The sequence below is a fragment of the Myotis lucifugus genome, unplaced genomic scaffold (genome assembly GCF_000147115.1).
Source record: "Myotis lucifugus unplaced genomic scaffold, Myoluc2.0 scaffold_173, whole genome shotgun sequence".
Classification (NCBI taxonomy): Eukaryota; Metazoa; Chordata; class Mammalia; order Chiroptera; family Vespertilionidae; genus Myotis; species Myotis lucifugus.
The window spans coordinates 1,084,087-1,107,674 of NW_005871221.1; the positions used below are offsets into that span (position 1 = coordinate 1,084,087).

Below are 23,588 nucleotides of genomic sequence, written 5' to 3' on the forward strand. Positions count from 1 at the left end.
AATATTGGGATGCTGTTTCAGAATAAAAACTTAAAACTGTCCAGAATAAATGAGTCCAGAATATATGAAATTGGTCAGAATAGGTGAGTAACTGGGATGTAAATGAGGCATTTAAATCTCTGTCTGGACAAAAAAAAATTTTTTTCCTTAACATCCTTAACATTTTCCTCCTCATGTTTGTTGAAATTTGCATTCCTTTATACAATGCATGTCCCTGCCATCTTCCTTGCATGACCTACAGATCCTCTTAATGTGGTAAAATGAAAACAAAACAAAATAAAAAACCTCAAAGCCTTTTCATTGCAGTGCTTTTTTAAGGGATAAAATATAACAGCATTAAATGTGGTGTGAAGTCATAAACTAATTTCTTGTAGTAAAGTTTATTTTATTTATAAATAATTATTTCTATTTTTCTACTGTTGAATCAGATTTTCTGGGCCCCTGCTTAATATATTGACCCCATTTTACTTTTTTCAAAGTACATTAGTACTGCAATAGGCACTAATTGAGTAATCCTTTGAGAGAAATTATTCCTAACACCCCTCGGTTGCTGTGCCATTTGGACAGGCGTTTAACTAACTGATATAACCAGTGGGCAAAGGCTAACTTCAAAACTGGAACTACAGTGGTTGGTGTAATAGTGATAATGGATTTTTTCACACACTGAAACTTGTTAATTATTTTCTTAAAAATAAAGATTTTTTCAATGAGAATTTTGAAGTTTTATTTCACTTTTTTTTCTAAATTTTACAATTAATGGCTTACTTACACTTTTATTTAATAAATTATTAGGACATCAGTCTGCAATTTTTCACATAAACAGTTTTGTTAAACCTGATGTTTTAATTTTGCTTGAAATGTAAAGATCATTTTGAGCATCTCAGATCTGCATCACTTTTATTGCCCGGAATAATGGGGTGCCGTGGATTCTTGTTTTGTTTCTCATTATATTCTGTTTGAAGAACTGATGAGTAGTTAAATGATTTTTTTAAATGTTGAACTAGGCAACATGCTGAAATCATTTAAATACTGTATTAAAGGAGAATGTTAAATTTTAAAATAATTAAAATGTTTTGTAATTATTTTCCACTTGTATCAGGGAGAGATTCACATAATACCTTTGAACATCAGAATCATGTTACTCTCTGATTGAAGTCTAGGATTCTTCCCTTTGTTTTCATAGGTCCTTATGATTTTGGAGGGGTTCTTACTAATAGTAACCGGGATATTATAAATGGAGATGCCATGCACAAACGCAATCAATCCCACAAAGAAATGCACTGGTATGTATTCTAGTGTCTCCCTATCATAAAAATTGTAGCTCTCTCCTATGAAATATTAAGTGAAATGGGGACTTTTCTGGTACTAGAAATGTTCTCTTAGGCTACTGTTAATAACACTTATTTGGATTCTAGCAATACTTCCATCTTGACTATCCTAGGAAATTAGAATTTTGGGCTGATACATATTTTTCATTGAATATCAGTTATATGTCAGGCACTGTTCACACACACACACACACACACACACACACACACACACACAGTCCACTAAGCTAGAAAGAGCATATACACCAAGATTGTGATCTTCTTAGGCAGTGGCTCTCATTCTTGTTACTGGACTTTCAGCCTTTGGGTCTAGTAGATCTTCTATGGGCCAGTGAATCTAGATGTTTAAGAAGCACCCAACTGATTCTGATGCAATATCCAGAGAAAAGATAAAGAATAGTAAAGGGAAGCCCCTATTATTTTCTGAAATATTAAGATATAGCTTGAAAATAGGTATAGATTTTGAAAAACTCATTGAAATACAAATCTGGTTGTGTTTTACATGTTTGTCTTAAAAGTATGTTTTTAAATGGGCTTTTAAATACTAAAGTACCTAAATGCTGGCTTCTGAGATTTTCACGTTGTATGTTTTAGATATTTTTGTGAAATAATTATCTCTGAATTTTTTTCCAAATGAAACTTAATACAGAGATTTTTTGTCTTTTGCTTAGTTAATCTTTGTTTTTCTCTTGTGCTACGATGAAAAGGAGACGTGAGCAGACCAAACTGAAGAAGAAAAATTCTAAGACTTGGCGGTATAGTTACTCAGTTATTTATCATTATTATTGTTTTCCCAGCCTCCATCCTGGAGATCTCTACCCCTTCACGAGGAAGCCCCTGTTTATCATCGTGGATTCATCCAATAGTGTCGCATACAAGGTGAGTTCCATGAGCTCCAGGGCACGTGTTAGACATTATGGCAGCACCCTGAGGTAACCAGTCTTAACATGTGCCTTTTTATTTTGCTTTATTTTATTTCATTTTACACAGTTTGTATTTAGTCTTTCTTTTCTTTTGAGGTTGTGCATGCTAGTCAGGATCTGGTGCTATGAATAGAAACAAGAAGAAAACGCATGAATGGACACTCAGTGGAAAATAATAAATCCTCCTGCAGGAAAAAAAATTCAAGATTCCCAAGATCTCTGGTGGAAGGTTGACTTTTGTTGTATAACCCAGAATAATTTTCTTTTATAGAGGTAGAAGTATGTGGGCACATTTTATTTTCTAGTTTTGAGACCTTTTCCCCATCTACGCACTTGAGCTGCTATGGTTTAAGTGCCATGTCTTACAGTTACAGCCACTGAATATCAAAATAGTTTTACATGCACTTATTTAAAAAATTGTGAAAAATAAGTAAAATGCTGAAATAAGTGACAAGGATATAACTTGAAAATCCTTTGTTTTATATTTTGCTATTGAAGCAATGTTTTTCAGTGATTATATAAAGAACAGCAGCAAAACACACTTTAAAGTAGGATAGTAGATTTCAAACTATAGTAATTTACAGGAAAATAAAAACAGAATTTTTGGAGTCCTTTGTATGTGGTTGGAATATTTCATTAGTGAACAATATGTTCAGAAATATGCTTGGATCTGCATATTAAAACTGCCAATTAAAACTGTTTTTGTTGTGGATGTTCATATAATTAGATGGAGAAGCAAGCATTGGTAGGTTTATTTCAGGAGAGCAGTGGAAGTGTCTGGTAGCCAAGGGAGCTGACCTCAAGCATATATTTTTCATCTAATTTTTATGTTTAGTTTCACTTTTTAAAGTCTGAATTCCAAGAGCAACCAACCTACCCTAAACTTTTCAGCATATTGCCTGAAAAGTCAAGTTTACAACTTTGATTTTGGGGAAAACTAGCTGACACTTTTCTTAAATCTGGTGTATGTTGTTGTTTTTAATCTTTTTGAAGGGGTGAGAGGTTGCTGAAGGAAAAGTTTATTAGCTATCCCTTCTAAACTTATAAAACCAGAGGAGTCCAGGCATTGGTGTCTTCACAGAATTCCCAAGAAGCATCTGTGCCTTTGTCAAAGGAATTGTTTGCTACAGTTTAAAGATGTGACAGGATATGTTGATGCACCCGGTCAAATGTATTGTGTATATGCTCCAGCATGCATTGGGAGTGTTTTAGCAACCTAGTAATGTCTCTCAGCCTACCTGGATATTATTTGATAGCACCTTTTATAATGTCAAAATATCTTTCATGATATGTGCCAGCTGTTCCCACAGTGCACAGGATGATGCTCCAACCAGCTGAGCCACACCAGCCAGGACTGTCAGTGATCACTTTAAAAGTTCTCCCTGCTGTCTGTTTCCTCCAGGCTGATGTGTTTCTGTTTGTTTTGCCTGCATATATCATATTAGAGACTTTCCTCAGAGTATTGTAATTTTTGCCTATCTGCTCAGATATAAGAGTGGAAGCTAGGAAAATAGAATCTCTGAGGTGGTGAATCGGGCTTGTCATGCTGAGCTGCTCAGTCTAGTTGGGCCAGTTAGTTGGTTAGTCTCTGATGTGTCTTTAGGTCTGTCTTCATGGTCTCGTTATATTCCCCAGAGCAGACTCAACGATTCTGCCTGGAATGTAAAGGTTTGATGATCAGCACTAGGCTATGTTTTCCCTCAAGTCTCTGTGTATGTGTTTATATGTGTATGTACATGTATCTTTATGTCCCCAGGCCTCACACCTAAAAGGTTCTTAGTAAATATATGTTGAATGCTTAAGTGAAGATAGGTACTATTATCCTTATAGTTGAGGAAACTTTGCCTATGGAGATGAACTAACCTGCCTAACCGATCCCAGCGGTTTTTGTCATTCCAAAACCCCAGCTCTTTCCACTTTGGAAAAGAGGAGCTTTGCATGCTTGTCTGAGCCTCATTGCAGAGGAGAGTGACAGAAATGCCAAGATCTGTGTAACGTCTGGCCCACGGTGTGGTTCTCAGATTTCCACTAGAGAAGAGGCGAGTAGAAGTGGCCTTGTCTGTACTAAGGTAGTACTAGTGGGAATGAAAAAAATCACATGGTCATTCTGAGCACTTTTTTTAGGTCTGCCTTCTTTTTTTTGAAAGAACAACCTTTGAGTGTTTTAGTAATTATGACAAGGCTGGATCCCTGCCAGTGAACATGAATTACTCATTTGTCAGACAGTCATATTTATCTAAACAGCCTTATCCTCGTTGACTGATGGCTGCAGGTTGCTGCAGTCTATTAAGGCAGTCTCTCTCCTAGCAAGATTATGAAAGCTCTTCTGCCAGTCAGCCTCACACATTCTGTTTCTTTCCTGCTCCTTTGAAAGTTTTTGGCATTCTGTAGTTACACTGTGAGTTCTAGGTTTTGTTTCTTTAGAGTTAATCTATTGGGACTTGTTAGACTTCTTGAATGGGAAGGTTGGGGTTTTTCATAAATGCTGGAAAATTCTCAGTCATTGTCTCCTCAAACACTGGCTGTACCCCAACTTTTCTCTCATCTCCTTCTGGAACTTTGATTATATACATACTAGAGGCCCGATGCATGAAATTCGTGTGTGTGGTGGGGTGTCTCTCAGCCCGGCCGGGCCCTCTCACAATCTGGGACCCCTTGGGGGATGTCCGACTGCCGGTTTAGGCCCAGACAGACAGTGGGCCTAAACCGGCAGTCGGACATTCCTCTCGCAATCCGGGACCCCTTGCTCCTAACAGGCCTCCTGCTCGCTCCTTACCACTTGGCTTGCTACTCCTTAATGCTGCCATGGAGGCAGGAGAGGCTCCTGCCACCACCGCTACACTTGCCAGCTATGAGCCCGGCTTCTGATGGAGCGGTGCTCCAGCTGTGGGAGCGCACTGACCACCAGGGGGCAGCTCCTGCATTGAGCATCTGCCCCTGGTGGTCAGTGTGTGTCATAGCGACTGGTCATTCTGGTTGTTCTGCTGTAACGGTCGCTGGGCTTTTATTATATAGACTAGTTCATAGCATTCTCACTGTCTTCTACATCTCTTAACTTCTATATTTTCCAACTTTTTTTTCTCTGTTTGAGATTTGGATAATTTCTTCTGAGCTATCTTTCAATTTACAAATTCTTTCTTTAGCAGTGACTAACTTGCTATTAAACCCATATGAGTTATATGTTGGTTGTGGTTACTTTCATTTCTAGAAGTTCTCTGGTTCTTGGCTCCTGGGTCTAAGCATATAGTCATACATCAGTGTATGTATTACAGTAAAGGGATACAGAGCAAAATTAGCAAAGGAAAAAGGTCCATAGGATGAAGTCCAGAGCAAAATAGGCTCAAACTTCCAAGAGTTTTCTCCCACAGTCATACAGGATGTCCCTGCTTCCCCAGCAACAAGTTGAGACAACACGGCTGAAGTGTCTACCAGGGCAGCTCATGAGGGACTTGTTGCCCAGGATGTTTATTGGAGAGTGATCACACCAAATGCCAATCTCCCAGAAAGAAAGCAGGTGTTCAACATAAACCATCCTGTTTGCACAGTCTGGGTAAAGTGAGCCATTCTTATCGGTTCTGCTAATGGTGGCAACTCACCCAAATCTAAGTTCCCAGAAGCCAGCCAAGGGCCGAACCTTGTAAGCAGGCCTTTCAAAGGATAGCAGTCAGGTTTGTTATGCTAACCCTAACTCTTTTTACACAGTTTTAAAAAAAATCAGATGAGAAGTTGATCAGCAAGGGAAGCAAAGAAAAAGGAAGCCTTGGGACATAAGTAGCGGCAGTGTTCCTTTTGGCACTATCCAGAGCAAGAGCCTCATGGCCAAGGATGCGAGGCCGTCCGCAGTGTGGGAGAGTGCCCCCGCTGCCTTATCTGAAGGGTGCGCCTTAATATCATTCAACTTACTCCCTTTGTTTTGATTACAAGAAATTTCTCATTTATTTTAACTATTTGTTTAAGTGTTTGTATTGATATTTACAAAGTCATAAAATCCAAAAGGCATATAGTGAAATCTCTTCATCCCTCCCAGACCCAGTTCACTCAGTTACTGGCTCTCCCTATAAGTGATCACTGTTGTCTGTTTCTTGTTTATCCTTCTAGAAAAAAAATTTAAACTCATATATAAGCCAAAACACATACATAGCCTTTAGTCTTCTTTGCTATATAAATGGTAATAACATGACATACACAACTGCTCTATCTTACTTTTTTTCACTACTAAGAAATGTTGGAGATCTATCCATGTCCATTCATAAAGAACTTAATTCTCTCTTGTAGCTGCATAGTATCCTGTGGTATGGTTGTACCATAATTTATTCTACCAGTCTCTTATTGCTGGTCATTTGGTTGTTTCCAGTCCTTTGCTATTAGTAACAATGCTACATGAAATAATTTAGGACTTACAGATTTGAGAGTATATTGACAGGGTAAGTTCCAAGTTGTGGAATTGCTGTGTTAATGGAATATGCATTTGAATTTAATAGATCCTGCCAAATTGTCTCCTAAAAAATTTGTACTAATATATACTCCTATTTATGGGTATTTGTTTTCCCATGTTTTTGCCAATAGCATATATTTTCACCTTTTAGTATATGTGCTGCCGAAGAGAGCACTATATTTTCAAACTTTTAGAAATTTTACTAAACTGATATATTAAAAATGGTAATTTCGTGTAGCTTTGATTTTCTTTTATCAGTAAGATTGAGTACCTTTCATACATTTGAACCAATTGTATTCAGTTTTCTATTCTCTTGTTATCTTTCACCCATTTTTCTATTGAGTCAGTAGACGTTTTCTTACGGATTGGGAGAAGTTATTTCTATATTAAAGAGATTAATCCTTTGTAATGTGATGCAAATATATATCCCAGAACATCATTTGGCTCCTGATTTAGTTTATGCTGTATTTTACTATATATAAGCCTTGATTTTTGTGACTAGGTTTATTAATCGTAATCATAATAGGAAGATCTTCTAGGTTACAAAAATAACCCTTTCTTATATTTTCTTTCAGTACTTTTATTGTTTAACTAGAGGCCCAGTGCACGAAATTCGTGCCCTGTGGGGGCGGTCCCCTCAGCCCAGCCTGTGCCTTCTCGCAGTCCAGGACCCCTTGGGGGATGTCCACCTGCCAGCTTAGACCCGATCCCTTCAGACATCCCTCTCATAGTCTGGGACTCTCACAGTTCGTGACCCCTTGCTCCTTACGGCCCACCTGCAACAGAGACGGGAGAGGCTCCTGCCATCACCACTGTGCTCATCAGTCATGAGCCCAGCTTCTGGCTGAGTGGTGCTCCCCCTGTGGGAGCAGACTGACTACCAGGGGGCAGCTTCTGCATTGAGCGTCTACCCCCTGGTGGTCAGTGCATGTCATAGTGACCAGTCATTCTGCCGATTCTTCCACCGTTCAGTTGATTTGCATATTAGAGTTTTATTATATAGGATATTTTACATTTAAATCTTTGACATATTTTATCCTAGTGTGTGTTGGAAGTATAGACCCAACTTTTTTTTCTACATGGCTATCCAGTTTTTCCTACCAATTTGAATTGTCATCCTTATCATATATATTCAGCCCTAACTGTTTTGGGATCTAATTCTGTACTCTCCATTCTCTTCCATTGGTCTTCTGCCCACTCTTAGGCCAGGCCCACATATTTTTAATTACTGAGGCTTTAAAGTATGTTTTAATATCTGATGAGTCTTGTTCTCTCTCATCTCTTCTTTTGAATGCAGAGTTTTCCTGACTCGTCTACTTTTTCTTTATGAACTTTAGAATTATTTTTTTCAGTTGCAGGGAACTGAACCATTTTTTTTTGAGGTTGGTTTACGTTTTAATAAATTAGTGTAATGACATCTTTAGAATGGGTTCCTGTCTAAGAACATAGTATGTCTTTCCATTTGTCCTAGTCTTTATTTTTATAATTCAGGAAGTTTTAATTTTTGTTTTGTTCACATCTATTAAGTTCTGTCTTGTTTTACCAACCAGTTTATAATATTACTAGAGGCCTGGTGCACAAAATTCGTGCACGTGGGGGGGGGGGTCTCCCTCAGATCGGCCTGTTCCCTCTTGCAATCCGGGAGCCCTCGGGGGATGTCTGACTGACGGCTTAGGGGGGAGCAGGCCTAAGCCATCAGTCGGACATCCTTAGCACTGCCGCTGGGAGAGGCTCCCGCCACCGCTGCTGCGCTCTGCCAGCTGTGAGCCCTGCTTGTGGCTGAGTGGCGCTCCCCCTGTAGGAGCGCACTGATCACCAGGGGGCAGCTCCTGCATTGAGTGTCTGCCCCCTGGTGGTCAGTGCACATCATAGTGACCAGTCGATTTGCATGTTAGCCTTTTATTATATAGGATTTCCCATGTAAATCTGCCTTTAGGGAAAGGATATGCTGAAATCATGCAAAGAGTATTTTTTGAGTGTCAGTTTAGTTCTCACTGTAAATTAACATTATTCTGAGTGAGCAGGTAATGTGATTCACAGTGAGAGATGGATCTACGCTTCAGACCAGTGAGTCAGGTTTTAGAGCCTGTGAGGCTGAGAGCCAGGCCTTAGACCTTGGAAAATTCACCCTTGTGAATTCAGCTTCATCGTGTATATTGCCCAGTGGGTGGCCTCTTGGTAGATGGCCAGATGACCTCTCCTTGTAACACTGCAACCGTATCTATGCCTTTATTTTAACAATCGGTATTTCACTTAGTAAATGTCACTATTTTAAGAAAGCCTATCATGCATAGTAGTTTATACATGAATGGCAGCCTCTTCAGCTGTTACTGATGTTTCTGCAGCTGCTTATGAGTCAAAGAGCCCAATCTGAACACTGATGATATGCTTCGGAAAATTACTATCTTTGGTCAAACCTTTAATGAACATTTTAATTCTTATATATTGCAGAATTTCACAAACTTATTTGGACAGCCACTAGTCTGCTTGCTTTCTCCTACAGCATATCCAAAAGCTTTACAAGGTATGTTCTGTCGTTACCTCTTACATCCATAGGTTACAAGTAAACACTGTCTACATTTTGAATAATACTGATCTTTGTTTTCCCACCGATAATGTGGATTTATGGTGTTTAATGTGGCAGGTGTCAATCTGAAATCAACCCAGAAGTCTTGCCAACTACCAGACGTCTTTAATGTGCTTCCATTAGGCCTTTAGACAGTTCTCAAAGAAATAGCAAAACGTTCCTGAGAAAAGGGTGGTTTTGGGCCTTACTTGTGGAGAACTCATGATTTATGAATTTTAAAATGTGTTCCGCAGCTGCTTGTTTGGGTGAGCTTGTCCTCTTCCATCTGGCATGATGTCCTGTATCACCAGCCACACAGTTAGGCATCGTTTAAAACTGTAAGGTTTCTTGTTGAGAAAACTTCTTAGCCTCTGCCTAAGAGTTAGGGTATCCTAACCGGCACAACCTAAAGGGCTTCTTTTATTCACATTTTACCTTGTTGTATTTTTAAAATAAAAGAACCTCTTCTCAGTGTGATGGAGAGATAGTTCAGGGTTCTAGCCGTTTCTCAGATGAAGAGGAAATGAAAGACTTTTACTAATTTGTCCTTAACTGGCAGTCCATGCAGCCTGTTCCAGCGCCCAGTCATTAAGCTGGTAAGATATTCAACAAACCTTGCCGCTGTCTTAGCAGTGCTGTCACCATTTCACTGTCCCCCTGACTGTGAATAGTGCTGCTGTTCCCCTGTGGGAGAGGGCATTTCACTGCCACTTCCCAGCCAGAAGTCTTGTCTGCTGACATAGTTTGACACAGGAAGTGATGGTCAGCATTTGAATACCTGAGAGAAGCTGGAGACTTTTCACCGTTGTTTCAAGGTAAGTTCTGTTGTTTTACAGGGAAAAACATGTAGAAATGCTAAGTTCCTCTATCCAAAAGTTCAGTTACTAAGGGATAGAACTTACCTCCAAACAACGGTAAAATTCTCCTGCTTTGAGAACTCTGTTAGCCTGTTGCTTATCATTTCTGGAGAAGTGTACCCCCTTCCAGTTATTTGAGAGTACTTTTTGCTATCATTTTCTTATCAAAAGGCAGCTTTATCCTGGCTGGTGGGTGTAGCTCAGCGGTTGAGCATTGATCCAGGAACCAAGAGGTCACCGGTTTGATTCCGGGTCAGGGCACATGCCCAGATTGCAGACTCAATCCCCAGTAGGGGGCGAGTAGGAGGCAGCTGATCCATAATATTTCTATCTCTCTATCCCTCTCCTTTCCCCTCTCTAAAATTCAATAATAATATGTGTTGTTTTTTAAAAAAGAGGCAGCTTTAGTTTAAATTGCAGGGTCTAACCCAGTGGTCGACAAACCACAGCTCGCGAGCCACATGCGGCTCTTTGGCCCCTTGAGTGTGGCTGTTCCACAAAATACCGCATGCGGGCGCGCATGTACAGTGCGACTGAAGCTTCGTGGCCCATGCGCAGAAGTCGGTTTTTGGCCTGGGCGAAACAAGTATACAAGACGAGTGTGGATGGGAGAGTTGGAAGGGGTCGACCTCAGCGAACGTACCTCAATCAGATTGAGGACATTTTTAGCAAAGGCCAGCTTAGGAGTACCCTAATTAAGTTAATAACAATGTACCTACCTATATAGTTTAAGTTTAAAAAATTTGGCTCTCAAAAGAAATTTCAGTCGTTGTACTGTTGATATTTGGCTCTGTTGACTAATGAGTTGTCCGACCACTGGTCTGATGGGTTAATGGTAAGATTATTTGGTCTGAAGGCTTTATTATGTACTAGTATAGGGTAAAAACCAGGCTCTGGAGGCAAACGGATTGAATTTGAATCCCAACTCAGCCGCTTACTAGCTGTGTGATCTTGGGAGGTTCCTTAGCCATCCTGTGCCTCAGTTTATTTCCTATCAAATGGAGATAATAATAGCATCAGCCAAAAAAAAAAAAAATAGCATCAGCCTCATAAAATAATTCAGAGTATATAAAAAGCATTCAGTATGTGCCAACTGTCGTTATTACTAATACGCTTGGTTGTAATATATGTCCTTAATATTTTTTAGTCCAGTATCATCTTTTGTGCTATAAAGCTTAGGCCTCTAATCCCTAAATATGCCCCCTCTGGACACAAACTAGTCGATACCTAAGTATTTGGAATCTCAAATTAGATTCCTGCACCTCTGGTATCTAAAAGTCTACAGTGTTTGTTTTTTTTCTCTCTTTTTTTTCTTTATTGATTAAGGTATTACATATGTGTCCTTATCCCCCCATTATCCCCCCCTCACCCCCCATCATGCCCTCACCCCTCTGGTGTCTGTGTCCATTGGTTAGGCTTATATGCATACAGTGTTTTCTTTATCCAAGAGTTATTTCATACATTCAACAAGCATTTATTCAACGTTTATTTATCAGGTACAGTGCTAGGCATTGGAGGTGACGCTCGGACCAGACAAACAGAGTCAGTTTCTCACAGAACCAGTTGTCTAGTAGAAGATACAGACAACCTGACAGTCACTGTCGATGCTGTTAGTGTCTCATAGGAGGAAGCCTGTGCCACACTTGAGGAACTCCTAACCTGCCTTTGAGATTGAAGAAAGTGCATGAGATGATGTCTGAAGTGGAGTTGAAGGATGCGTAGAATTAAATGAGCATGGGAAATGGTTGAAAATTGGTATTCTAGCAGAGAAATAGCATGTGAGCCCTGAGATAAGAGCTCTGAGATGAGAGAGTTTATGGAACATGTAGATAAATTAAAAGTAGTTTCTGCTAGTTAAAGGGCAGAGTTTGTGATTGTGGGACTGGATTATGAAAAACCTTTTATGATTCAAATAAAGGATAGTGGGGTGCCATTGAAAGATTTTAAACGGCAATAAAATAAAAAGGCATTCAGTTTACCTTGTGTAAGGTGAATTGGACAGGAGCATTGATGGAAGTAAAGAGATCGTGGTGGCTGAGCTAGGACAGTGACTGGTTACCTGGCTTCAAAAGGTGCCAACCCAGAGAACCAACAGGACTTGGTGATGGTGAGGAAATGAGAGAGAGGAAGAGGCGGAATGGACTTCAGGTTTCTGGCTGAGATGCTGCAGAAATAATGATACTAAATAACAAGTAGATTTATAAGACAACCAAAAGGGGGGGAAATTGTTGTCAACTTTTGACATGTTGAGTTTGAAGTTACCTTTGAGAGTTAGGTTGATTATAGAGGTCTAGAGCAGTTCTGTCCAATAGAAATATTATGGGAGTCGCCTATGTAATTTTAAGTTTTCTAGTAGCCACGTTTTTGTTTTAAAGTAGAAAGAAACTGGTGAAATGAATGTTAATAATGTCTTTTTGTACTGATGCTTTGAAATCCTATGTATAGGATGTATTTTACACTCTGTAATGTGTCTGTTTGGATCAGTCACATATTTAATTCTTTAAGTGTCCAGCATCTACTGTAAGGCAGCACAGTTCTAGAACTAATGTAGGCTGCAAATGGAGAACTGGGAGTCAGTAGGCATATAAATGATAACCGAGATTATAAGAGTAGGTGAGATCAGCAATGTATCAGGCCAAAGAAAAAAAAAGATTGATATTTAAGGGATAGGTGGAGATAGAATAACTCACAAGAGTGAAAAAGACTGGCAATCCTAAAACTCATCAAAGAATTCTATCATGAACTGCCTGTGATCCAGTCCTTGCCATATTTGGGTAAAATTTGTTAGTTGGAGGGAAAAAGGCAAAGAAATATGTTCATGTCCTATTTCTCTTTAGTTTACTAGGCTCTAAAGTTAGTTCAGCAAGAAAGCAATATGCCTGGGACATGTTTTGTAGTTCCTTGCAGAATCTACTTTGTTGAATTAAGACTTAATGATATAGCTTTAATTTTATACATTATCAGTGTATTAAAATGTTCCTCAAATGCACCTCTTACCTTTTGCAAAACTGTTTTCTATATAAATATATAAAACATGTTTGTTATTGCAGATCAATCTCAACGAGGTAGCCTCTTCACACTCTTTTTGAACAATCCTCTAATGGCCTTCCTATTTGTCTCTGGATTGTCAAGCATGCGCAGAAGCCTGTGGGAAAAGTGTCAAGAATACCTTCGAAAAATCAACCGCGATATTGCCCAGCTACTGACCCATTCACGTTCAATAGGTACCCTACTAACCTAACTGCACACGTGACAGAACGTACTGTAATGGTTTAAAATTGCTTGAATTGTTTGAATTTTTAGAGGTATTTGTTGAAGGCAGGAAAGTTGGGAAAGTTTTCCTGAACTTGCCTTCCCCTTGGAAATGTATTTTCCCTTCAAGCATCTTTTTACTGCCCCTTTCTCCTCTTTGCAGATCAGGCATTCCTCCAGTTTTTTGGAGATGAATTTCTTCGCTTGCTTCTCACAAGATTTGTCTTTTGTTCAGCCACCATGAGGATGCACAAGATTTTTCGGGTAAGCAAAGAATATTTTAATGACCAATCTTACCATTTTAGTTATGTAACCATCATGTATTATATTTTACCTGTATTAAAGAGTTTGGATAGATCCAAAATCATATTCACAAATTAATGTGTAAAGTATTAAAGATGGACAAAATAAGCAACATTTGAGTACCCACCACCCAATTTAAGAAATAGAACATTTTCATTACCTTTGAGGTCCCTTGTAGGTCCTCCCTTATCCTATCTTCCTCTCAAATGAAACTAAAATTCTGATTTTTATAATTTTCATTCACTTCCCTTTAAAGTTTTGCCACATGTATTTGTATTCCTACACAACATATTGATGGATCCATATTTTATGTATTCTACAACTTGCTTTTTTTCGCTCTTTATTATAGTCCTGAGATTCAGGCATGGTGATGACTGACTATAGCTTTTATTCATTTGTTTTCACTGCTATATAGGATTTTATGTTTTGACAGATGTAGCTCAAATTACTCATCTTATTTTATTGATAATGGACATTTGAGTTATTTCCAGTTTTTAAATATTATAAACAATGCCATTGTGAAATCTTCAATAATTTTCCTGGTATACATATATAAGACTTTTTCAGAGGAATACATAATAGTGGAACGTGAGGTCAGACGATTTAGGTATATTCAACTTTACTAGGTAGTGCCAAACATGTTGTAAAGTGGTTGTATCAATTTACATGGTACTAGCAGTGTGTAAGAGTTGCAGTTGCTCTAATCCTTGTCAACATTTGTTGCAGTTATACTTTATAGTCTACTAGAGGCCCAGTGCACAAAAATTTGTGCACTCGGGGGGTGGGGTCAGCCTGGCCTGTGCCCTCTCGCAGTCTGGGACCCCTTGGGGGATGACCACCTGCTGGCTTAGGCCTGCTCCCCGGGGGATTGAGCCTAAGCTGGCAATCAGACATCCCTCTGGCAGCCTGGCAGCCCTCAGGGGATGTCTGCTTGCCAGCGGGGAGCAGACCTAAGCTACAGTTGGACATCCTTAGTGCTGCTGAGGAGGCAGGAGAGGCTCCCACCACCACCGCTGTACTGGCAGCTGTCAGCCTGGCTTGTGGCTGAGCAGAGCTCCCCCATGTGGGAGTGCACTGACCACCAGAGGGCAGCTCCTGCATTGAGCGTCTGCCCCCTGGTGGTCAGTGTGTGTCATAGTGACCAGTCATTCCCAGTCTTTCTGCTGTTAGGGTCAGTTTGCATATTACCCTTTTACTATATAGGATAGAGGCCTGGTGCACGGGTGGGGGCTGGCTGGTTTGCCCTGAAAGGTGTCCCGGATCAGGGTGGGGGGTCCTGCTTGGGTGCCTGGCCAGCCTGGGTGAGGGGCTGATGGCTGTTTGCAGCTGGTCACACCCCCTTCAGGGAGGGGGTCCCCACTGGGGTGCCTGGCCAGTCTGGGTGAGTGGCTGAGGGCCGTTTTCAGGCTGGCCTGCTACTGAAGCTCCCAGCCTCTCCTTTTTTCTTTTCTTTTTTTTTATTCTGGGATTTATTTACCTTCTATAATTGAAACTTTGTTGCCGTCCTGCTTGCTCCAGCTCTGAGGCCACGGCTGGCTGAAAGCAGGTATCTGGGATTTGTTTAGCTTCTATAATTAAAACTTTGTTGCCTTTGGAGCTGTTGCTTTCGGAGCTCAGAGCCAGGCCGCGGCAGGCGGGGAACCTTGGCTTCCTCCATCACTGGAGCAAGCAAGCCTCATGTTCGCGTCAGCTGCGTGGCTGCCGGCCGCCATCTTTATTGGCAGTTAATTTGCATATCTTGCTGATTAGCCAATGGGAAGCATAGCGGAGGTACGGTTAATTGCCCTTTTTGTCTTTTATTAGATAGGATGTGAAGCAGGTGGGTGTAAAATAGTAGTAGCTCATTGTGGTTTTAATTTGCATTTCTGGAATTACTGTTGAGGCTCAGCAACTTTTCATGTGTTATTCTGTGTTCTTCTTTGTGATGAAGAGTGTGTTCAAGTCTTTTGTCTGCTTGGTTCTAAGTAGTTTGTTTTTTTCTGTGTATTCAGGTAACTATAAGGCACTGTTCATTGAGGTTTTTAAATTTTTAGCTATTATACTTTTCATTTCTCTCAATATATTTATGTTTTCATTGTGCTCTTGAATGTGTAATAGGTAAAGTCCTTATCTGCTAACACTATCTCTATCAGTTATAGTTTTATTTTTATTGTTTTTCCTACTGGTTATGGGTCTCATATTCTAATTTGTACGCCTAGCAATTTCCTTAAACTGTGGGCACTGTGAATTTTATGATGTCGAATTCTGGATTTTGTTGTCTTTCTATAAAGAGTGTTAGAAAGAAAAAAGAAGAATGTTAGACTTTGTTCTGGCAGGAGTGAACTTATTTGCAAATTTGTTTGACCTTTTCACAGCTTGTTTTTTAAACTTATTAGGGTGGATTTAGAGTAGTGTTAGCATATAAATAGAAACTTATTTCAGTCTAAAACGAAGAAGTGTGATTCTTTGGGGGTCTCTTTCATATGTCCCATTTCAACAGATACTCTCCACTCCGGCGAATGCTTGCTCAGAACTCAAACATCTCCCATCCCTGTGTGAGCTGAGAGAATTATTGAGCTTACAGTAGTCCCCCAAGTAGTTTTTGGGGTTTTGTTGTAGTTTTTAGGGTTTTTGAACATTTTATCTTTATCACTCATAATAATTAGTATAGTAAAACAGAAATTTGGTCTTTGTAATGTGTAATGAGTGAGGCTTGTAGGAATAAGAGAAATAGAAATGACATTTGAGTATAGGACATGTCCTGTGAGATGCGTAGAAAAGTGACAACTTCTTCAGAAAATTTTAAATGTGTGGCAGAATTATGGTCTATAGAAATTACCAAATGAAGACAAAATTCCCAATGAGAATTACCTGATTCTTAAAATCATCTTCTTTTGCTTTCATGTAATTACAGAATTATTATTTTCTTTTTTATTACTTTTTCTGTTCTTTTTTTTATTTTTTCTGAACTTTCATCTCCCTTTTTAGGAACTCTTTCTTTTTTTACTCTTTGTTAATATTCTTAGAAATCTCATGTATTTTTATGGCTGCAATATTTCTCTCCATGCAGATTACATCAGTGTTTACAGATACTGCTCAAACTTGTCTTCTAAAATACAGCCCTAAATTTTCAAATTCTGGTTGAGAAGCAGTTCTATTTTTACTACCCTGTTACCACAAATAAAAAATACCTAAAACCTGAAGCTTTCTACTATCCCCAAATCATCTTCTCTTTTACTTCTCTTTCTCTCAGTTGTTCCCAACCCTTCTCTCAAGTCCTGAAATCTTAGTCATTTTGACACCTCCCTCTCCTGTAGTTAATTTCAAAGGCTCATTAATTTGACCTTCTCAGTGCTTCTCATGGTTTTTCTCTCATTTTAATTTCTTTCACAAATCTTCTTTTTTTATTTTTTTTTATTTTTTTCTTTTTTCTTCTTCTTATTCATTTACTTAAGAAATACTTGTTGAAATATGCTAGGATTTCTCCCCTAATAAATAGTAATTGTATGGTTTCCACAGTGCCCAGAAATGATCAGCCCCAGTAAATATTTGCGAATTAACTCACAAAATTAATAGATTAAGTTGAACCATATGAAGTTATCATTTTTTTAAGATCAAAGTGGTCACATGCCAGCAATTTTATATGTTCAAAAAATGTTACCAATAAGAATCATACCAGTATGGAAGAAAAATACATATTGTTACTCCTTAATATTGTTAATGCTAACAATAATGTTAATGTTTATAATTTTCTTTCATTAAACTATAAAACTTGACTTTTCTCTGCCTGTTAGGAAACACGGAATTACCCAGAATCGTATCCACAACTGCCAAGGGATGAAACGGTGGAGAACCCTCATCTCCAAAAGCACATTTTGGAATTGGCATCCATTCTGGATGTTCGAAACGTGTTCTTTGAAAATACCTTGGATGACTATTAAAACAAAAACCCTCTTGTCGAAACACTTTCATTTGCCACAGATTTTAAATGGTGCCATTTTCTAATGTGATGACAGACACATAGTGGTGTTACTTCGTTTTTATTTTTTAATTTTAGGACCGCCATTTTAACAACAAACCTAAAACATTGTTCAAACGTTTAGGGTGGCTGTTTTAAAATACAATCTTTCAGGTCTTTTAAAAACTCGCTTAATTTGGGGATTTTTATTTTTTTGGTTTTGAGGTATGGATATTTGCCTCCAGCATCTCACCCTACCCTCAAATATTCACTGTTCTCACTCTTCGAAGAGTAAATTATTTATTTTTGTATAATGAGGAAAATCCAACTCTTAAACTTGGACCTTACAGTGTAATTGTTCACAGAGATGAAACTAGCCAGCATGGACTACTAACAATCTAGAAGAGTCCTGCCATAATATTTCTTTTCATTCCAAGTTAGTAGGTAGAAACTGTGTGAAGAGTATAATCGAGACAGTTCTTGAAATCATTTAACTTGCTTAAATACTGTCATAATTTCTAAAACTATATGAGATTGATTTGCGCCTGAAAGCTAAAGCTTTAATTGGGATCTGGAGAATGATAAATATCATCTGGAGTGTGTGAATCCTGTCCTATGAGATATGTTTGCATATTTTGTTTTCTTCGTTAGACTTTGAGTGCTGGAAATGTAAAAGAACAACTTTTAAATATTTCACTTAAAAATCAGATTGTCAGCTTTTTAATACAGTATTTCCAGTAGGAATTCTATTTAAATTCTTCATTCATACGGTCAGGTTTAAAGACTGTCTAGATTGAAGTCCGTGGCGTACAGTACAGAGTTTATAATCTTTTTGCAGAGTTAACGTTTGTGAGACTTCAGAGTCAGAGATGGTATTACCTTTAGTTGGGGGCAACTGAGTTGTTATGTAACCTAAGATGGAAGTTGTTTTGCATTGACAATTTGGCAATAAGATGTTTTTTAAAACTTCTTGTACTTAATATTTTATATTCACGCACAAGTTTTTTATTATTTTAAATAGGACTCAGTGTATAATATAAAGATTTTTGTGTTCTTCTTCCCTATCATCCCCTTCATAATTTCACAGGTACTAGCTATGATATTTGCCTCCCTCCCCCTGCCCTTTTGACTCTACTCAGAAAGTTATGAATCAAAGTCCTTCTACTTAATTTTCTATATACAGCCTCACATTCTACCTCTGGCAGGCAGTCCTAGGGGAAATGAGGTGATTGCTTTTGGTGCCTCTTTCCTATGTCCCTCGGGAAATTTTATTGTTATATATTTTTAACTTTGTTTTCATAGAGAATTACTTGGGTCTGAGTTATTCATATACTTGTTCTAATTTGCTGATATTATAGCTGATATCTTGAAGTTATTGTTCTTGGTTTTGGGGGACTTTGTGGTGTTTTATTCATTAAAAAAATTTTTTTTATTGATTTCAGAGAGGAAGGGAGCGAGAGATAGAAACATGAATGATGAGAAAGAATCATTGATTGGCTGCCTCCTGGATGCCCCTCACGGGGGATCCATCCCACAACCCAGGCACATGCTCTGACTGGGAATCAAACCACAATCTCCTGGTTCATAGGTTGATGCTCAACCACCGAGCCACACCTGTTTCATTAATTTTTAATTATTTTTGTTTGTTCTTTTAAACATATTTCAGAAAGCTTTGGAAAAGATATTCTGGATAGAGATTACCTTTGCTAGTGGATTGTTTTCCATTATCAGATAAAGACCACTTTCTCTTTTTCTCAGCCCCTTAATAAACTTCATAGCTTTCGTGTCACCAAGGTTTTCACCTAGACTCCAGCAATAGACTGGCCTAGTTGTTCGACCTCTTGTTTCAATTCTCTCATAGTTCTGTGCCAGTAACATTCCTAACACATATATTCCTGTTCTCTGATGCTTAAAATGATATTGTACATCCTGAGCTTTATCCTCACCTGTTTAGCATAAAGAACACTGGTCTGAGAACTAGGAGTCCTGAGTTCTAATCCCGCTTTCCTGATAACTAGCTGTATGCCCTTAATAGGTGTCTTCATGTCTCTGCTTTTTAGCATTCTCATCTGTAAAATGAAGGCATTAGCCCTAGATCCTGTCCAACTCACTGGTTCTATAATTTGAATTCTTGGTTCCAAAAGATACTGATTTCTCCACCCCGTCACCTGGAAAACTAGTTTTCCTAATTTTAGTGTACACATTTTCTTTTCAGGATCATATTTAACTAGTTTTTATTCAAGAAAATAATCGTAGCTGTTGTAGAAACTAGTTCAGAGAGAGAATCTGAAATATTAGAGGTTTTGTGATTAGAAATCACAACTAGGGTTTAGATGATGACATTGGCTTCTTAAACTAATAGTAGTGTAATTCCTTACTGGTAGTTAAAAATTTAAAGCGAACCAAAGTGATCTTGAGAGGAAAACTGCTAGGAAAGGCTAAGCTATTGTTTCATTCAGGCCTTCAAAAAAAAAATGTGTATTGAACAACTGTACTCCAGATTTTGTTCCAGGCACTGGAGAAGCAAACAAAGTAGACTTAAAAATTCTGGTCTTCGTGAAGCTTCATTCTAGTAGGAGGAGTCAGGCAATACATACAATAATTAAGTAAATTTATATTAGGAAGTTATAAGTAGCGTGAGGAAAAGTCAGGGCATGGTAAGGAAGTTTTTCCGTTTGTTTTGTGGCAAAGAGCAATGTGGAAATGAGTGATCAGGGTAGGCCTTACTGAGATTACATTTGTGCAAACAATTCATATTTATCTTTTCTCTCTGTGTGTATGGTTTTACTTTTTATTGTGGAAGTTTTACATATAAACAGAGCTTAATGAACCCTCTTGTACCCACTACCAAGCTTCTACATTTTAAAAAATATATTTCTATTGATTTTACAGAGGAAAGGAGAGAGAGAGAGAGAGAGAGAGAGAGAGAGAGAGAGAGAGAGTGAGAGAGAGAGAGAGAGAGAAAGAGAAAGAGAGAAAGAGAAACAGCAATGATGAGAGAAAATCATTGATTGGCTGCCTTGTGCCCTGACCAAGAATAGAGCCAAGACCTCCTGGTTCATAGGTCGATGCTCAACCACTGAGCCATGCCAGCAGGGCCAGCTTCTACATTTTAAGGTGTTACTTTAATTAAGGAAGAAGCAACATAAAAGGACAATCGCCCCAGTGGGCTCTAGATGGCAGTGGCCAAGAATCAGTGCAAACTGCCCCCCTTTATAAATGTAAAAATAGCACGCTTTTTATTTATTTATTTTTAGAATTCATAGAAACTAAAATATTGGAACTAAGAACAAAGCAAAGCAATAGGAAAGGGCACTTTTTTGTTTTCCAATTGCACAAACTCCCCCTGGAGATTCTGATAGTCTCTCACCTCTCGTAAGAATCACTGTAAACAAAATAGAAAGTGTAAGACTGCAAAAAGTCAGTTATACACAAAACAAAAATAAGCACAATGGAATTATTTTCATTTTCTTTTCCCATATATTTCTGAAGTTGATAGAGCACTTATCTTCCCTATTTTACAGAAGAGAAATCTAAGGTAGTCCCCCACCCCCCCAAAAAATTTGTCAATTTATTCACAGTGATAGTGTTAGAACTCAAATCTCCTACTCTCGGCCCAGTCTTTCCTAGTCGCTCAGGTTTTCTATAATGAACAAGAAAGAAATAAGAGATTTATATTTTGGCACAAAGGTTATGATATTTTTAATATCAAATATTAAAACCAGTAAATGAGTCAGCCCTAGCAAATTTTTATTTATTAATTATAACTTATAGTCCATAAGTTAGACATTTTGTCTTTGATTTTAGCCTATATGTGTGTGTGTGTGTGTGTGTGTGTGTGTATTGTGTGTGTGTGTGTATCTGTGTTTTCTTCTTAGGAAGTGGTGCTCTCAAAACCTCTCAAAGCACATAGAATTTATTGTACTCTTTATATTTTTACCGAGTTGAAATGTTTTGAGATTATAAAAGCAAAGTGCAATCTAGTTATGACTGAAATTTTTTTAATCTAGGATCTGGATTTTATTTTTCTTCACTTGTGGCTTCTGCCCTTTGTTTTGTTCTTGTAATAGAATTTCCTGAAAGTGATTAGGTGTATTAGATGGTGATTGAACTGAATTTCATTGAGGTAAAGGGAAAATCAACAAATACGCTTTTTTGTATATCAGTTATGGATCTTCCTGTAGCATTCTTCTTTAAGTTTAATCTCTGATCTTTGTGACTTAGCAACTTTCTGTTTCTTAGAAGGGCTTTGGACTCAGTTGAAAAATCTTGTACTTAGTTATCCATGGAGACTTGTAATCAGCCTGATATACAGAGAACATTCTTGACTGGAAATACAGTAAGGTATGAAGGTCTGCAAACTTGGCTTCTGCCAGTGATTCAGAACCACCTCCCCACCCTAAGTGAGTAAAAGATTTGATTTTAATATCAATGGTATGAGTCTCCTGGTGATATTTTGGGTGTATACATGTTCCTGTGTGTGTGTTTGGAGAGTGTAAAGTGTATTTACATTGAGGGCTCTTTTGTTGACTTTTATTTATTTGAAATTCTTATTTGTAATGGCATGTGTATATTTTTATGATGCTAAATGCAATCTCTGTGTATACTTTTTGTATATATGTACATATTTGTAAATATATTGGTATGCAATGATATAGTATGTGTTTATTATATACCCATATCCATTGTGGGCTAAATTTATTTAAGTTCTGTGAGGACATCATAGTGGCATTGTTCATGCTGCTATAATTAGGTTGTGGCTGTATCTCATTCATGAGCCTCTATTTTGAGGGGCTTGTGTTTGGATATAATGGGTTAATTTGGAGTTGAAATTAGGATACAAAGATCTTTAACAGAAAGCTGGATACTCTTAGCTTTAAAATCATCTGCCAATTTTCATTTAAACTGATGATAAATTAGTGACATAAACCTGAAAAACCTAAGTATGTGAAACTGAGATACCAACAGGTTTTTAAGCTATATTAGTCCTTTATTTTCTTGATCCATAGTTGAGTATTACTGAGTACTAAAGTATTTATACTAAGAATCAAGGGGCTGTGGAAAAAAATTGATCACATTTCAAAGTAGAGAGGAAAATGTCCTTTAAATAGGGAATATGTTCCTAGTTTCCATTTTAATACCTGATATTGAATTTTAATTTTGGAACAATTTTTTTTCACTGATATGTCTCATTTTATATGTCTCCGTGAGGCAGAAAAGAGGGTATTAGCTAGGGGAAGGCTTTACTTAGGTGGGGTGGAATTTATTTCAAAAAGGAGGTTGTTAATCTGTGTATTTACAGCAACTGTGATCACTTTTGTCCTGTCGTGGCATTACTGACTATGGATATTTCTTACTGGGGCTGCATATCAAAGATGAGTACATTCATCTGAGAAAATGCTTCCAGTGAATACAGTGCCTCCAGCTGTATCTCTTTGTCTCTGTGAGACCACTTGTGTTCTGTAGATTGATGATATATGTTCACACATGAGGGTAGGATTCTTAATATGAGGCGCGTGGTGTGCTCTAAGATCTGGGCCTTCAACCTCTACCAAAGATGACAGGTGGGGGAGATAAGAGGATGGTGATTATGTCTAGTGCTACTTTGTGAACCTATGAAATATCACAGAATATCAATGTTCAGTTACTCCTGTCTTCACTGGGCATGTTTATTTGCATGGAAGCAGGTAAAAGATGTTTAATATACACTTGAATACAGTCACCACAGAAATTAAGTAGAGTTGTGTTTTTTTTTTCATGATTAAATGAACTACAAAACAACTGTTCACCCCATTATTCTTCAGAGGATTAAATCTATCTGATCCAACATTAAATTATCTTAAAGAGAGAAGTTAGAGTCAGGAGTCAATTTTATCACCCTCAAAATATTACATTTGCCTCTCCATCAGTAGATGAGAATGACATTGTGAATATGACCTCTGACTCTAACAGTTGTAAAGCCAGTTACTTGTCAGTTATGTAAGGTA

The 23,588-nt window shown here is 38.1% G+C and overlaps 1 protein-coding gene across 3 annotated transcripts in view; it reads left to right on the forward strand.

Moving 5' to 3' along the window:
* Positions 1 to 17,609, forward strand: part of SCAI (suppressor of cancer cell invasion) — a 70,886-nt gene extending 53,277 nt beyond the window's left edge. For all 3 annotated transcript variants that reach the window (XM_023760168.1, XM_006096259.3, XM_023760167.1), the window contains 6 exons: positions 1,184 to 1,283; positions 2,126 to 2,207; positions 9,138 to 9,210; positions 13,160 to 13,333; positions 13,525 to 13,625; positions 17,438 to 17,609. In XM_023760168.1, coding sequence (XP_023615936.1) covers positions 1,184 to 1,283; positions 2,126 to 2,207; positions 9,138 to 9,210; positions 13,160 to 13,333; positions 13,525 to 13,625; positions 17,438 to 17,584 — 677 coding nt within the window. In that variant the 3' untranslated portion in view covers positions 17,585 to 17,609. The remainder of the gene's footprint in view (positions 1 to 1,183; positions 1,284 to 2,125; positions 2,208 to 9,137; positions 9,211 to 13,159; positions 13,334 to 13,524; positions 13,626 to 17,437) is intronic.
* Positions 17,610 to 23,588: the final 5,979 nt, after the last annotated feature.